We start from the raw sequence: 17,723 nt of genomic DNA, 5'->3' as shown, positions 1-17,723 counted from the left end.
ACTGGATGTAAAATTCAGTCATATTTGTGGTCACTGCTACTTTACTCAGGTCACTAATTAATCCTGTCACATTACACAGTGCCAGGTCTAATATAAGCTGCTCTCTGGTTGGTTCCAGAGCGTGCTGCTCTAAGAAACTAGCTTGAAAGCATTCAATGAACTCCCCATCTAGGCTACTACTGTCAATCTGATTTTCCGAGTTTATATGTAGATTAAAACCACCCATGATTATCACAAGCACCCAATATTTCTTCCTGTATACATTGTAGTTATTATTAGGGGGCCTGTAGACCCCACTCCTACTAGTGACTTCTTTCCCCTGCTATTCCTCATCTCCACTCAAACTGATTCTGCATCCTGATCTCCTGAACCAAGGTCATCTCTAACTATTGCACCAGTGTCATCCTTGAGTAACAGTGTCATCCCTCCACCTTTACCAGGCTTCCTATTCTTGAACGTCATTTACCCCTCTATATTCAGGACCCAATCCTTGCCATCCTGCAGCCACAACTCTGTAATGACTATCAGATCATATTTATTTACTTCAGTGTGCGCTATCAATTCATTTACTTTATGAATGCTATGTGCATTCAGAGACAAAGCCTTTAGTTTTGTCTTTTTGTTACCTTTGTAATATCTAGTCTTGACTGTTGGTGTATTCTTAGGTTCTTTTCTCTCTGTCCCTTCCTGCCATTCTCTGACCCTCATTTCCCATATTACTATTTTGCTGTCCTGCCTTGACTCTACCCCTTGATTTGCTATGTCTTCCCTAGCTTGATCTTTCCTTGTTTAGTTTAAAGCCCTCTAACTTCCCTAGTTATGCTGGCCCCAGCACGGTTTAGATGTAGACCGTCCCAGCGGTACAAGCCCCTACTTTCCCCAGTACTGATGCTACTGCCCCATGAACCGGGACCCACACCAATTTTGAGCCATGCGTTCATCTCTATGATCTTATTTCCCCATGCCAATTTGCACGTGGCTCAGGTAATAATCCAGAGATTATTACTTTTGAGGTTCTGCTTCTTAATTTGGTACCTCGCTCCTCATACTGACTATGCAGAGCCTCCTTCCTTGTCCTGCCTATACCGTTGGTACCTACATGGGCCATTACAACTGGATCCTCCCCCTCCCAATGCAAGTTCCTCTCCAGCCCTGAGCAGAAGTCCCAAACTAGCACCAGGCAGGCAACACAGCCATCTGGACTCTTGTTCTTTGTTGCAGAGAACAGTGTCAATGCCCCTCGCTATACTGTCCCCTACTACCACAACATTCCTGTTTGCTCCCCCCTGCTTGAATGGCTTCCTGTACCATGGTGCTGTGGCCAGCCTGCTCATCCACCTTGCAGACCTCACTTTTGTCCACACAGTTTGTTAGCACCTCAAACCTATTTGATAGTTGCGAAGCCTGAGGTTCCTCCACTACTGTCTGCTCAGTCCCTTTATGTGCTTCACCCGTGGTCACATCCTCCTGTCTCTCACTGCTGACCAAAACAGATGACCTAATTCTAATGGGTGTGACCATCTTCTGGAACAAAGTCTCCAGATATTTCTCCCCCTCCCTTTATGTTGCACAGTGTCTCCAGTTCGGCTTCCAGATCAATAAGCCTGATCCGAAATTCCTCTAGCTGCTTACACTTTCTGCAAATGTGTTTGTCATGGATCGCCTTGGCGTCAAAAAGTTTCCACATTCCACAGCTGCAACATAACACCTGTCCTGCCATTGTTACTTATGTTATTTAGTTAATTTAATTACCATCTTAATTAACTTAGAATGATTCCTATATATACTACACCTCTTTCTCCTGTGCACCGAATTACCACGTGAACCTACTCAACTGTCTCCATTTCACTCTCCGTACCACTGCTGTTACGGTAATAAACGGCAATTGAACCAACCTCATACAGTTGATTGACAGACAACTGCCACTACCAGACAGTTGCCTGCTTAACAGGCTAGTCTAGCTTACTTGAAGGTTTCTGGTTCTATGTTAGAGCTTGATTCTTAATCTATATTTAAACTTGAAAAGGACTTACCAGAACTTACTACATGAACCTAATTTGCCACTCACTCAGTCTCCCTCTCACTCAGGCATACCTCCTGTCTCCTCGCGTGCCCCTTACTGATCATGCAGTTTCAAAAGCCTGGCTCTCATATAGATCCTCTGATGACTCACATAAGGATATTAGTGGGAAATGTGAATTCTGTTTAAAAATAAAAAATTGGAGAATGCCACCATGTCCTATTTTGAGGCTTCTATTAGAATGTGACTTTAACAAAGTAAGTTACCATGGATCTAAAGGTATGGGATAAAGACAGATATACTTTAATTCTACATTTTGCAGACTTAGTAACCAGATTTAATCCTCTTACAGTAATGCTGAAGAACAAAAGTGTTATCATAGACAAAATCATGGCGAAGCAAGTAGGGATAACACTTGCGGCACCAGCGGAGTTTCTGACTGATGATGGAGGGGAATTTTCCAGTAAAAAGTTCATTGACGTGTAAAAACATGAACGTCTTGGTCAAGAATACCATAACTGAAAGCCCTTTCAGCAATAGATTCTGCAAAAGGAATCATGCCATGTTTGATGAAATGCTGCATAAAATTTCAATGAACAACCAGCTGCAAGCTGACAGCCATCCTGGCATGGGCAGTTTGTGCAAAATATTCATCCCAGATGCTCGAAGGGTATAGTCCCTATCAATTAATTTTTGGATGAAATCTCAAATGGCCTTCTGTGTTATGCAATAGCACACTTGTTCCAGGAGGTACTACAATTACTTCATTTTTTCCGCACATTTGAATGCTTTACATGCAGGGAGATGGACTTTCATCAAGGCTGAAGTCTTGGAGAAGATCTGGAGAGCATTGAGGCATTATGTAAGACCATTTGAGACAAAATTTAATTCAGTTTTGGTGTATTATAAAAGAGAGGGTCAGAAGGAATGGAAAGACCCTGGTTAGGTAACAGGTCGTGATTGTAAGATGGTACTTAGCATGGCAATCAAACCTTTTAGGTTCATTCTTCACGATTACAAAATCTCAGACTCTGAGCATCTGATTAAAGTAAGTCAAATGCTCATGTGTTTTGTGAAGTCCCGAGGAACAAAATATGGGGGATCATTGGCTAGGTAGAACAGAGCTCTTATGTCCTAAGGCAATTGCCCAGAGTGAGCACTTGGGTTACGTATATTCCAGAGAGACTTAGTGAATGGAGGGATGCAACAATTGTGGAATGTGCGGGAAGAGCTACCAACAAGTTTAAACTTTGATCAAATGTTGGCCAAGAAGTCCATGGAATGGTGGAATGGGGAGAAAAAGTGGATAGCAAGCTCAGTATAAGTACAGACTCTTGCTTCTAGAAGTGACTTTTGCATCAGAAAACGATCACATACTAGAGGAAGAGCCTCTAATAATGCAAAAGGGAGATTTTGCAGTTGTAGTCCTGGCAGACATAAAAGTGGAAATAGAGGATGTAGCTTGAATAGATTAGATAAAGAAATAAAAGCCACAGAACAGTCTCTGCAATAGAGGCAGAAGTCCTCATGACTGAAATTTTAGTGACAGAGGATAAATTAGTAAGAGAGGTGAAACAAAGGGAGTTGGAGAGAATTTGGAGTTTATTCCGAGGTACTAGTTAAGGGTCAAACAGCTGTTGGGTTCCTATGATACGGAAAGAAACTCAACACTGTATATTTAAAACTTTATCCTTATTGCTTTCTTTTTAAAAACTGGACTTCTGTTGAGCAAAGAAAATTAAGATGGCTGCTACAAGCCACCAGATCACAGGGTTGGCCCTCTGTGTGAGAACTATCCCCAGGGGTTGCAAAGATTTATTTTCTTAGTTTCTAGAATGTCACACCTCGTTATGCCTAGATAGCTACCAACAGATTCATATCACACCTGGGACTGTTCAGACCAATTTCAGAGAGAATCACAGGGATGTCATTTGTATCTGATAAGCCCACCCTGCTAGTGGACTCAGTGGGTCCACGTAGACAATGGGTTCCCAAACACCAGACATAGATGGTACCTCTTTCAGCAACAAATGACTGGGACATTATCAGTCCTGATATCAAAGCCAATTCCAGATGCTGGATAAACACCCCTTTTGAAGTTATTGTGGAGAAGGAAGGTCACATGACCCAAGCCTCTGGCCTTTTCAACAGTTTTAATATTACATCATTGGGCTTAACAATCAGTCTGCTGTTTTAACATTGAACTGGTGAGCCGAGAAGTAGCCCTGACCACCATCCCCCACCCCCACCCGACCTGGTTACCTCCCTCCCCACCCGACTGCGCCCCCCTCACCCACTGCACTGCACTTCTCCTCACCTACTCACTAACATTAAACTAGATCTTTAAACGTACCATATGGCAACTAGTGCCGTAAAAACGGGTGATGTCCTGCCTCCCCTTGACTCTACTCCACTCTGACAGAGTTCCCCAAGGGATTGCTGTTCCTTTCTCTGAAAGCCGGGTTCCGAAGACCCTGGTAGGAATTCAGAGCAGTGGTGAGTTGGGAGAATTTATGAGCTCAGTAGCAATGCGACATTCCTGCGGCTTGGATGATCTGGGCCAAGATGGGTGAAAATGTAAAATGATGTTCTTTATCTTAGGAAGCTAAGAAAATAAAACGGTTTGCTTTAGCTGCTGAAACACTGGCTCTTGTGGAGGCAATGGTAAGGGATTGTATTTGTCAGACATTTGAAGTGAGATTCTGTGCAATAGGTGGACTGAAGATACTTTATCCTTGTACCCACTTTATCCCTATACCTTGCAAGTTTATTTCACTCAAGTGCCTATCTAATTTCTTTTGAAGTCATTGATCATTTCCACTCCCCCCATTCCTATCAGCAGCGATTCTAGGTCAGTGTCTTGTAGGCCAATGTTCATTGTGGAATAATGTATGCTTTACGAAAAATGTGAACAAGAAAAGGTTACAGATTGACTTTGCTGACTTGAAACAAATGCTGGAATGAAAGGAGATTGCAAATTAACTGGATGGATGCAAGTTATCTATTTGACAAAAAGACATGAGTGTATGAAGAAATTGTTAGAGGTTTTCAAGGAGTGGCAATTGGTAATGTAATGCTTTATACAGAGCTTTTTTCCAATTTCTTTTTTCATTCATTCATGGGATGTGGCGTCTCTGGCTAGGCCAGCATTTATTGCCCACCCACAATTGCCCTCGAGAAGGTGGTGGAGAGCTGCCACCTTGAACCGCTGCAGTCCCATGTGGTATAGGTACACCCACAGTGCTGTTAGGGAGGGAGTGCCAGGAGTTTGACCCAGTGACAGTGACGGAATGGCGATACATTTCCAAGTCAAGATGGGGAGTGGTTTGGTGGATGGCGGTGGGGGGGGAATCTTTCAGGTGGTGGTGTTCCTATGTGTCTACTGCCCTTGTCCTTTTAGATGGCAGCAGTCTTGGGTTTGGAGGTGCTGTGGAAAGTGGCTTGGTGAGTTCCTGCAGTGCATCTTGCAGATGGTGCACACTGCAGCCACTGTGCGTTGGTAGAGGGAGTGAATGTTTGTGGAAGGGGTGCCAATCAAGTGGGCTGCTTTGTCCTGGATGGTGTCAAGCTTCCTCAGTAATGTTGGAGCTGTACTCACCCAAGCAATTGGAGAGTATTCCATTACACTCCTGACTTGTGCCTTGTAGATGGTGGACAGGCTTTGGGAAGTCAGAAGGTAAGTTACTCGCCAGAGGATTCCTCGTTTTTGACCTGCTCTTATAGCCACAGTATTTATATGGCTAGTCCAGTTCAGTTTCTGGTCAGTTTTAATCCCCCAGGATATTGATAGTGGGGGATTCAGTCATGGTAATGCCATTGAATGTCATGGGGCGATGGTTAGATTCCTTTGTTGGAGATGGTCATTGCCTGGCATTTGTGTGGCGTGAATGTTACTTAGAACATAAGAACTAGGAGCAGGAGTAGGCAATTCAGCCCCTCAAACCTGCCCTGCCATTCAATACGATCATGGCTGATCTCATTTCGGCCTCAACTCTAATTTCTCGCCCTCTCCCCATAACCTTTCAACACGTTACTAATTAAAAACTTGTCTATCTCCTTAAATTTATTCAGCTTCCCGGTATCCACTGCACTCTGAGGTAGTGAATTCCGCAGATTCAGGACCCTTTGAGAAAAGTAGTTCCTCCTCATCTCTGATTTAAATCTACCACCCCTTAGCCTAAAACTATGGCCTCTCATTCTAGAATGCCCACAAGGGGAAACATCTGCTCCACGTCTACTTTGTCTATCCCCCTTAGCATCTTATATACCTCAATTAGATCCCCCCTCATCCTTCTAAACTCTAGTGAGTATAGGCCTAAACTGCTCAATCTCTCCTCATAAGACAAGCCCCACATCTCTGGAATCAATCTAGTGAACTTCCTCTGAACCGCCTCCAATGCAACTACATCCTTTCTCAAGTAAGGGGACCAAAACTGTGCACAGTACCCCAGGCGTGGTCTCACCAATGCCTTGTACAGTTGCAACAACACTTTCCTATTTTTATACTCTATTCCTTTTGCAATAAATACCAAAATTCCTTTTGCCTTCCTTATTACCTGCTGTACTTGCATACTAGCTTTCAGCGATTCATGCACGAGGACGCCCAGATCCCTCTGCACTGAAGCATTCTGAAGTTTCTCTCCATTTAAATAATAAGTCACCTTTTTATTCTTCCGACCAAAATGGATAACCTCACACTTATCCCCGTTAAACCCCATCTGCCAAATTTTGGCCCGTTCACCATATCCATTTGCAAATTTCTTATTTCTTCGTTGCAACTTACTTTCCCACCCATTTTGGTGTCACCTGCAAATTTAGCTACAGTACCTTCTATCCCTGAATCCAAGTCATGAATATAGATTGTAGACAGTTGGAGCCCAAGGACCGAACCCTGTGGCACCCCACTAGTTACAGCTTGCCATCCAGAAAAAGACCCATTTATCGCACCTCTCTGCTTTCTGTTGGTTAGCCAATCCTCTATCCAAGCTAATACATCACCCTTAACTCCGTGTGATCTTATCTTGTGTATTAATCTTTTGTGCGGCACCTTATCAAAGGCCTTCTGGAAGTCCAGACATAATACATCTACAGGATCCCCATTATCCACTTTGCTTGTCATGTCTTCAAAGAACTCTAGCAAATTAGTCAAACACGATTTACTCTTCATAAAACCATACTGACTCTGATGGTTTGCATTTTGACTTTCCAGATGCCCCATTACTACTACCTTAATAATGGATTCCAACAATTTCCCAATGACAGGCATTAAACTAACTGGTCTATAGTTTCCTACTTTCAGCCTTTCCCCCCCTCTTTTTGAATAAGGGCATTATATTAGCATTTTCCTAATCCACTGGAACCTTGCCACTTGACAGCCCAAGCCTGGATATTGAACAGGTTTTGTTGGGTTTGGACATGGACTGCTTCAGCATCTGAGGAGCCGCAAATGGTGTTGAACATTGTGCAATCATCAGTGTGCATCCCCACTTCTGACCTCATGGAAGGAAGGTTATGAAGATGGTTGGGCCTAGGACACTACCCCGAGGAACTTCAGTAGTTATGTCCTGGAACAAAAATGATTGACCTCCAACAACCACAACCATCTTCCTTTGTGCTAGGTATGACTCTAACCAATGGACAGTTGTCCTTCACTTCCCATTGACTCCAGTTTTGCTATGGCTCCTTGATGCCACACTCTGTCAATGCTGCCTTGATGTCAAGGGCAGTTATCCTCACCTCTGGAGTTAAGCTCTTTTGCCCATATTTGAACCAAGGCTGCAATGAGTTCAGGAGCTGAGTGACCCTGGCAGAACCCAAACTGAGCGTCAGTGAGCAGGTTACTGCTAAGCAAGTGCCACTTCATTTCATAGCACTGTTGATGACCCCTTCCATTCCTGACCGCAAGTAGACTGATGTAATTGGCCGGATTGGATTTGTCTTGCTTCTTGTGTACAGGACATACCTGGGCAATTTTCCATATTGCTAGGTAGATGCCAGTGTTGTAGCTGTACTGGAACAGCTTGGCTAGGGGCATATCAAGTTCTGGAGCACAAATCTTCAGTACTATTGCTGGAATATTGTCAGGGCCCATAACCTTTGGAGTATTCGGTAGCCTCAGTTGTTTCTTGATATCTTGTGGAGTGAATCAGATTGGCTGAAGACTGGCATCTGTGATGCTGGGGACCTCTGTAGGAGGCCAATATGGATCATCTACACGGCACTTCAGGCTGAAGATTGTTGCAAATGCTTCAGCCTTATCTTTTTGCTGATGTGCTGGGCTTCTTTGAGGATGGAGATATTTGTGGAGCCTGTTCCTCCAGTGAGTTGTTTAATTGTCCACCACCATTCATGACTGGAGGCGGCAGGACTGCAGAGCTTAGATCTGATACGTTGGTATGGAATTGCTTAGCTCTGTCTATTGCTTGCTGCTTATGCTGTTTGGCACGCAAGTAGTCCTGTGTTGTAACTTCACCAGGTTGACACCTCAGTTTTAGGTATGCCTGGTGCTGCTCCTGGCATGCCCTCCTGGATTCTTCATTGAACCAAGGATGATCCCCTGGGTTGATCCCCTGTCTTGATGGTAATGGTAGAGTAGGGGATATGCCAGGCCATGAGGTTACATGTTGTGGTTGTATACAATACTGCTGCCAACGGCCCACAGCACCTCATGGTTGCCTAGTCTTGTGTTGCTAGGTCTGTTTGAAATCTATCCCATTTAGCATGTTGGTAGTGCCACACAACACGATGGAGGGCATCCTCAATATGAAGACGGGACTTCATCTCCACAAGGACTGTGTGGTGGTCACTCCTGCTGACACTGTCATGAACAGACGCACCTGTGCCAGACAGTTTGGTGAGAATTCGGTCAAATATGCTTTTCCCTGTTGGTTCCCTCACCATCAGCTGCAGACCTCAGTCTAGCAGCTCTGTCCTTTAGGGCTCGGTCAGTCGTGGTGCTACCAAGCCACGTTTGGTGATGGACATTGAAGTCCCCCACCCAGAATTCTTTCTGTGCCCTTGCCACTGTTGGTGCTTCTTCCAAGTGGTGTTCAACATGGAGGAGTACTGCTTCAACAACTGAGGAGAGGGGATGGCAGTACGTGGTAATCAGCAGGAGATTTCCTTGCCAATATTTGACCTGATGCCATGAGACTTCATGGGACCGGGAGTCGATGTTGAGGATTCCCAGGGCAACTCCCTCCTGACTGCATACCATTGTGCCACCTCTGCTGGGTCTGTCCTGACGGTGGGACATACACAGAGATGGTGATGGTGGTGTCTGGGACATTATTTGTAAAGTATGATTCTATTAGTATGGCTATGTTAGGCTGTTGCTTGACTAGTCTGTGAGACAGCTCTCCCAATTTTGGCATCCCACAGATGTCAGTAAGGAGGACTTTGCAGAGTCGACAGGGCTGAGTTTGCCATTGTCGTTTCCGGTGCCTGGCTCGATGCCGGGTGACTTCATTCCTTATTGACTTTCTAATGGTTTGTTACAACTAAGTGGCTTGCTAGGCCATTTCAGAGGGCAGTTAAGAGTCAACAACATTGCTGTGGATCTGGAGTCACACATAAGCCGGCCAGGTAAGGACGGCAGATTTCCTTCCCTACAGGATATTAGTGAACCAGGTGGGTTTTTATGACAATCGACAATAGTTTCATGGTCATCATTAGACTTTTAATTCCAGATTTTTATTGAATTCAAATTTCACCATTTGCCATGATGGGATTTGAACCTTGGTCACTGGATTACTTGTCCATTGACAATACCGCTACGCCTATTATTTGATTCTATGTGGATACAGATCAGATCGCAGCAGGCAACATCACTGCCATTGAGATGGCAGGGCTAACCCACTCAGTTTCTAGTTAAGTGAGTCTCTCCGGTTCTAGATGGCTGTAGAAGCATAAAATCATTACATGGGCCATTCAGCCCATCACGTCTGTGACTGTTCTCTGCACGAGTAAGTCAGCTAGCCTCTCTCTCTTGTCTTTCCATAACCGTGCAAATCTTTTCTCTTCAAATAATTTTCCAATGCCCTTTTGGAAGCCACGATTGAATACAGAAGTTTGGTTTTCAAAACAGCCCTCCACAAGCTGGCTAGCTCCAAAACAGGATTTATCAGAGTTAATACATGCAGTGCGATTCCAGTGACAAGTCCCACACAACTGCGTACAAGAAAGTTTAGTGCACTTAAGTAGTTAGTATTTAATACCGTCCACAAAGCCAACGCTTTGAAAGAATTTAGTACTTACTTCTCGTTACAAGCACAGTAGATGCGGAACACTTAGTTTGGAGACCCAATAAGGGGAGCTGTCCAGATGTAGAGTTCCTGAATCTTATCAGTCATTCCTTTGGGTGAAGTGGTGTTGTTGGCTAAAGCCGAACTAGCAGGATAAGGTCCTTGTATACTAAAAAATAAGCTGCCTGATATTCTGAGTAAAACCCGGATATAAGGGAGTTTCCAAATGGAAACTTGTGCTTATAGCTGTAGGGGCAAAAAGACATTATCAAAACAATTGAGATAAAGTCTCCCAAAAATCTAAGTGGGAATGGACAAAGAAAAATCAGAAGACAATGAAGAATAATCTCTCAGTCTCAGCAGGATCAATAATGCAATCTCATCACTTTTTAGAACAAACTTTTAATGTAAGCAGTCTTGTTTCACTGGTTTAGTTATCTCATTGACTGTTTTACAGGTTTGGTTACCTCGTTGTCTGAGAGCTGGTATAACTTCCTTTTAGAAGTTCAAAATCGACTGAATAAAGTTATCAAGAGCGTGGGCAAGATTGAACATTCATTATATCCTTTCTACAAATTCAGATGTTTGTATTAGATTGATGGCTTTATCAAAGAGGAAAGAATGCATGCCCAGCTCCTCCCCATTTCTTCCCAGAATCTGGTGTTTGGCAGGTCTAGATTCACTCTAGGGGCAATCTTCAGTCATGGAAGTTGTAGCATTTGATGGACTGCTTCAGGATACCCAGAATACTTCACTTTTTTAATTCATTCACAAGATGTTGGTAATCGCTGATAAGGCCAGTATTTATTGCACATCTCTAATTCCCCTTGAGCCGCCTTAAACTGCTCCAGTCTGTTTAATGAAGCTACTCTCCTAGTGCTGTTAGGTAGGGAGTTCCAAGTTCTTGACCCAGTTATGATGAAGGAACGATGATATATTTCCAAATCAAGATGGTGTGTGACTTGGAGAGGAACTTGTAGGTGGTACTTCTATGTACCTGCTCCCCTTGTTCTCAGTGGTAGAGATTTTGGATTTGGGAAGTGTTGGTGAAGAATCCTTGGCAAGTTTCTGCAGCACATTTTGTAGATGGTACACACTGCAGACAGCTCCTGCCGATGGTGGGGTAAATGTTTAAGGTGTTGCATGGGGGGCCAATTAAGCAGACTGCTTTGTCCTGGGTGGTATTGAACTTCTTGAGTGTTGTGGCAGCTCCATTCGTTCAGGAAGAGGAGAGTATTCCATTGCACTCCTGATTTATGCCTTGCAGATGATGGAAAGTCTTTTGGGGAGTTAGGATGCAAGTCAGTCACCGCAGAATACCAGCCACTGACCTGCCCTTATAGCCACTGCTGAGTCCAGTTAAGTTTCTGGTCAATGGTAACTACCCACCCCCCAGAAGATGTTAAAAGGGGGTATTCAGCTGTAGTAATTCCACTGAGTATCATGGGAATGTGGCTAGATTTTCCTTTGTTGCAGATGGTCATTGCCTGCCACTAGTGTGGCATGAATGTTACTTATCACTTATAATGCTTGAATGTTGTCCATCTTACTGCATGCAGACACAGACTGCTTCATTAACTGATGGGTTGTGACTAAAACTGAACTCTGTGCAGCCACCAGTGAACACCCCCATTTCTGATGTTATGATAAAGGAAAGATAAAGGGAATGAAGCAACTGGAGATGCTTGGGTCAGGATACGAAACTGAGGAACTCCTGCAGTGACGTCCTGGGGCTGAAATAATTGGCCTTCAACAACCACAGCCATCTTCCTTGTGCTAATCATGATCTCCAGCCAGTAACGGGTTTTTCGCCTGATTCCCATTGACTTTAACTATACCAGGGCTCCTTGGTGACACACTTGCTCAAATGCTGCCTCGATGTTGAGGACAATCACTCTTCCCTCACCTCTGGAATTCAGCTCTTTTGTCCATGTTTGGACCAAGGATGTGATAAGTTCTGGAGCCAAGTGGTCTTGTTGAATCCGAAACTGAGCCTCAGTGAACAGGTTATTTGGGAGTGAGTGTTGCTGTATAGTAATGTTGACAACATTTTTCATCACCTTACTGATAATTGAGAATAAACTGACTGATTGGATTGGATTTTTGTAGACAGGACATTCTTGGGTAACTTTCTACTTTGTCAGGTGGCAGTTACCATAGTTGCCAAGTATATATATATATATATATATTCACATATTTTTCAATACAGAGTTGAGTAGCTTGTAAAAATGTACACATCCTTTCCCTGTTCTTTAAATATCCCTGAGGGAAACTATTTAAATGTCAGTGGTTCAAGAAGGCAGCTCACCACTGCCACCTCAAGGGCAGTTAGGGATGGGCAATAAATGCTGATGTAGCCAGTGACGCCCTGTAAATGAATAAAACAAAAGTATAAATACAGCCCTAATCATCTCTATGGTCAAAAACTTAACTGTTAACTAGAAAGCCTTATTTTAAATAAGGCTTTAACCACAAATTTACAGTGCTTTGAATGTTTTTCTATATGTATTTTTACTAAGGTCTTTCTGCATTTTTTTCAAACCTTTATGGTCAGATTTGCAGTATAAATTCCACAGTTTGTCCAACATAAACACTATAAACATGAGGGGTGTTATAGTGCTGTTGGACAGTAAACACTTCATAAAACGTTAATTGCCTATGGAATTGTTCTCTGATGTCTATAGAATAACTCTCAGAACCATGATTCTTGCACTTTCACAACTTGTTCAGAATCCCTATGAAATTGTGCACCAGGAACTGTCAGGATTGAGGGATATGGTGACAGGAGATAAATGGGGTTGTGTACAAAGCAGCTCTAATGTGGATTGTCTTTGCTGTTCTATGATAAAAATTGCTGTTCAAAAGAACTCTTCCATAACTAGTTCTACCTGGAGATCATTTCACTCTGAACGAAAAACTGAACCTGCTGCAGGATTCATAGATGGAGATCTTATCGAGAGTTTCTTGGATCTCAGCCGACCTAAAATGCAGGAGGTGGCTGCAGGCTTACAGGTAATGTATGACTGTGTAGCTAATTAAATGCAATACCTTCATATTAAAAGCTGTTTTAATACACTCATTATTAATTGTTCGATTGGCAAAAACTTGATGTCACTTCATCTTATGCTTCTGACCCATCAAAACAGCTCCATTCTGCATGAAAAGCCAATCACCAAATTGAAAATTCTCAAGAATCCAATCTTCAAAAGTACCTGCATGTAATGTTAAATTCCCCACATTTGTACAGAGGAGACATCACTATTAAAAACAGAAAATGCTGGAAATACTCAGCAGATCAGGTAGCATCTCGACAGAGGACCAAGAGATTGATGACCTTTTGTCAAGAACAGTTTCTCTCCACAGATGCTGCCGAATCTGTTGAGTATTTCCAGCATTTACTGTTTTTTTTTATTTCCAGCGCTTGCAGTATTTTGCTTTTGAGACATCGCTACTATATTTAACTTTTTCCAGGTGTAACAAGATTATCCCACAGCATATGAACATGCAGATGGTGATATACGGGATAAACTGGGAATGCCTTTTCCACTTGATAGCACAAACACAACTGCAACATACAAAGGCAAGAGAAATCATAGTTATGGGACATGCTTGTTCTATACCACGTTGCTGAGGATAGCAGTCTAGTTTAGCCACCTCCAGAATGACCTGTTTATTTTCCAATTTCCCAGAATAGCAAAAGTGTTCACCCTTAACATAGATTTTTAATGGAAAGTGCCTACATAAACTTGTTACACTGTAACAACACCCTCACTGGCACTAGAAGTGTTGCAGTGCCTTCACTGGTGGGAGAGTGTAATTACAACATGACATGTTTACATCAGCAGTTTGACAAATGTGAATACATGAATTTATAATGAAAATTGTTGACGGGAAGTGCACAGATTTAAGATTTAACATTTTAGTACATTGATTGTGAAGTCACTTGTGTGAATATTCTTTATGGATGCATTGCAGACTGGCAGTTGTAATTACTGCAGTAAAATCTCACCAAAGAAAATTTAGACATATTGCATTTATCCACAGATTTGTAACTGAGCATTTCAAAAGCAGTAGTTCATGTTAGACAGTGATTTAAAATGTGTAATTCAATTTAATGGTTTAGACTACAATTGTAGAACGATTAGACTTCAATCTGTGGCTTGTAATTTTATCCTGAACCCCAAAGAGCAACACATTGTGTATTCCTCTACAAGACATCAGTGGAAATGTCATGGTCTTGAGGATAAATGCAAATTAAGAACATAATGCCTGGAAGAAGAAAAAAGATATTTAGCTGATCGGGCTCATTATTTTAACAGACTATGTATTGACAAGCTTGTCATGGACTTTGCCTTATCTTTTTCATTTCCTCAGGGAAGTGCTACATACTCCCTGACTCCTGAAGATAATGAGACAAAACTCTAGAATATTCCCTGTCCCCTCATTTCCGTTAATGATCCCTGGTCATCTCCACAACAAAACACAACTGTTCTCAACAGTACAGAAACCATTCTGTCCATGTTATTTGACTGTCTCATTCTACAGCAATAACGCTGGGTGATTTTAATCTATATATAGATTGGACGAATCAGACTGGCAAAGGTAGCCTGGAAGATGCAGAGTGTTTTCAGGACAGTTTCTTCGAGCAGGCTATTCTAGACCTGATAATGTGCAATGAGACAGGATTAATTAATGACCTCATGGTAAAGGAGCCCCTGGATAGCACTGATCATAACATGATTGAATTTCGCATTCAGTTTGAGGGAGAGAAGAGTGGGTCTAAGACTAATGTTTTACATTTAAATAAAGGCAATTACAAGGATATGAAGACAGAGCTAGCTAAAAGGGAAATTGTGTTTGACTAGTTTATTAAGAGTTTTTTGAGGAAGTAACAAGCAACACGGATAAAGGGGCACCTGTAGATGTGTACTTGGATTTCCAAAAGGCATTTGATAAAGAGTTACATCAAAGGTTATTACACAAAATAATAGCTAATGATATAGGGGTAACAAATTAGCATGGATAGAGATTGGTTAGCTAACAGGAAGCAGAGCGTAGGGATAAACGGGTCATTTTCAGGTTGGCAAGATGTAACCTGTGAGTGCCACAGGAATCACTGCTGGGGCCTCAACTATTTACAATCTGTATCAATGACTTGGATGAAGGGTCCGAAAGTTTGGTTGCAAAATTTGTTGATGACACTAAGATAGGGAGGAGAGTAAGTTGTGTAGAGGGCAAAAAAAGTCTGCAAATCGATAAAGATAGGTTAAGTGAGTGAGCAAAAATTTGGCAGATGGAATATAATGTGGGAAATTTGAATTTGATCACTTTTGCAGAAAGAATAGAAAAGCAGCATGTTATTTAAATTGAGAGAGATTCGGTACAGAGGGATCTGGGTGTCCTGGTACATGAATCTCAAAAAGAGTTAGTATGCAGGTATAGCAAGTGATTAAGAAGGCAAATGGAATGTTCTTTTATTGCAAGGGGAATGGAATATAAAAATAGGGAAGTTTTGCCACAGTTGTACAGGGTGTTGGTGAGACCACATCTGTAGTACTGTGTATAGTTTTGTTCTCCTTAGTTAAGAAAGAATACAATTGCTTTAGAAGCAATACAGAGAAGGTTCCCTCCTCTGATTCCTGGGATGAAGGGGTTCCTTATGAGTCAAGGTTAGGTTGGTATCCATTGGAATTTAGAAGATTGAGAGGTAATCTTATTGAAACATCTAAGATCCTGAGGGGACTTGACAGGGTGGATGCTGAAAGGATGTTTCCCCTTATGGGAAAGACTAGAAATAGGGGACACAGTTTAAAAATAAGGGGTCTGCCATTTAAGACGGAGACGAGGAATTATTTTTTCTCTGAGGGTCGCTAGACTTTGGAATTCTCTTCTCTAAAGAGTAGTGGATGCAGGATCATTGAATATTTTTAAAGCTGAGTTAGATATATTCTTGACTAACAAGGGTGTCAAAAGGGTGTAGGCAGGAAAGTGGAGTTCAGGCCACAGTCAGATCAGCTATGATCTTATCAAATGGCAGAGCAGACTCGAGCAGCCGAATGGCCTACTCCTGTTTCTAATTCATATGTTTGTATGCACCCAACCAGAAATCCCATCTCCACCCAAATAATTAGCTAACTCCTTTTTGAAGGACTCTCAGCAAGATGATAACTGTTTTTGTTGAGGATCCGCTCTAACTGTTTAGGATCTCCTGCTGAGTTTGAGAGTTGTCAACCAGTAGGCAAGCCTTCTGGTCTGTAATTGGCACTTCTTTCTTGATTATTCTAAAGCTGAGTGTTTTTACCAGGGATGAAGCTTGGATGGTTCATGGCTTGTTGAGCATAAGACACTTACATGACTGATTTTATTTTCAGATTGATGACGGCAGTGGGATGAAGAGAGAAGCAACCGTAGATGATCTGATAAAAATCGTTGAAGAGTTGACCAGAATACATTAGCTGAGCACTGGCTGTGCTGTCAGTTTCAGTGGTATTGCTGGTATTATAAGAGGGTTGCAGTGAATCCTTTATTAACAGTAAGAACAGCTACAAAAGCATCCATGAAATGAATCAATACTGCCTGGGACGCAAAGCCTCTTCACTCATAGCTGTGTTTCATCACTCCTCTGTTCTGAACTGCTGAGTTAGGACACCTTTATTCATGTGGAAGGGAACTTCAGGGAAGACTGACAAAAATGACATTTTCCCTAGTGTCTGGCATTACACAGGGCCAAAAATTAAATGTAAAGTTACCTCCAGAAGATATATTATTAATTCTGCAATTGTCATTGCACTTAGCAGGATGAATATGATGTGTTATAGTTTTTGAAACGATGGAATAGGCAGAAATGATAAGTAATGATGTGGGACTGTTGGGCATCAAGTCAAAGGCTGCTCAACTTTAATCCTTAGCTAAGTGCTCAGTGCAAATAAATGCATGTATTAAGAGTCTGCTGTGCTCCTAGTGATTGTTCTTTTAAACTTTGTGATGAAAAGTGTAAAAGTGGTTTCTGCAAGGAGGGCAGTAGATGTTACAGTTTTATAATCAGAGAGGTAGCACATTGAGGTTAGCACTCCTGCAGTAATGTCCTGGTACTTAAGTTTGAATCCAGTTCACATTGAAGATTCTTCTCATTCTTGACTGTAAGTATCATACCAGAATTGAATTTGAGCTAGACTGAAGCCAGTCCTTTATGCTGGTCTTGTTGAACCGAGGGCAGCTTAATGCTTTGAATCCATAGTCACCAAGCTGACTGTCTCACTGAGGTGGTTGATGTGGGAAATTAAAAAACCGCAATGCAGTCGGAAGTAGTTTTCTGAAATTAAGGTTAAAGTAAGGCACATAATTGGAAGTGTAGAAGTAGCTTTACTTTTAATTTAACCTATACTATACCTGACCTAGGAGTATCTGATGCTGACACTGAATGCTTAAAATTGAAAATAGTTCCGTTCCTGTGCATTAAC

At 42.2% G+C, this 17,723-nt stretch overlaps 1 protein-coding gene across 1 annotated transcript in view; it reads left to right on the top strand.

The window, feature by feature from the left end:
- The window catches only part of ddb1 (damage-specific DNA binding protein 1), an 84,985-nt gene extending 67,775 nt beyond the window's left edge, over nucleotides 1-17,210 (top strand). Inside the window, exons 25-27 of the mRNA XM_078549013.1 lie at nucleotides 10,721-10,823; nucleotides 13,152-13,275; nucleotides 16,635-17,210. Coding sequence (XP_078405139.1) covers nucleotides 10,721-10,823; nucleotides 13,152-13,275; nucleotides 16,635-16,718 — 311 coding nt within the window. The 3' untranslated portion in view covers nucleotides 16,719-17,210. The remainder of the gene's footprint in view (nucleotides 1-10,720; nucleotides 10,824-13,151; nucleotides 13,276-16,634) is intronic.
- Nucleotides 17,211-17,723: the final 513 nt, after the last annotated feature.

This window comes from Cetorhinus maximus, chromosome 9 (genome assembly GCF_964194155.1).
Source record: "Cetorhinus maximus chromosome 9, sCetMax3.hap1.1, whole genome shotgun sequence".
Classification (NCBI taxonomy): Eukaryota; Metazoa; Chordata; class Chondrichthyes; order Lamniformes; family Cetorhinidae; genus Cetorhinus; species Cetorhinus maximus.
This window is presented reverse-complemented; position numbering and strand designations above follow the sequence as displayed.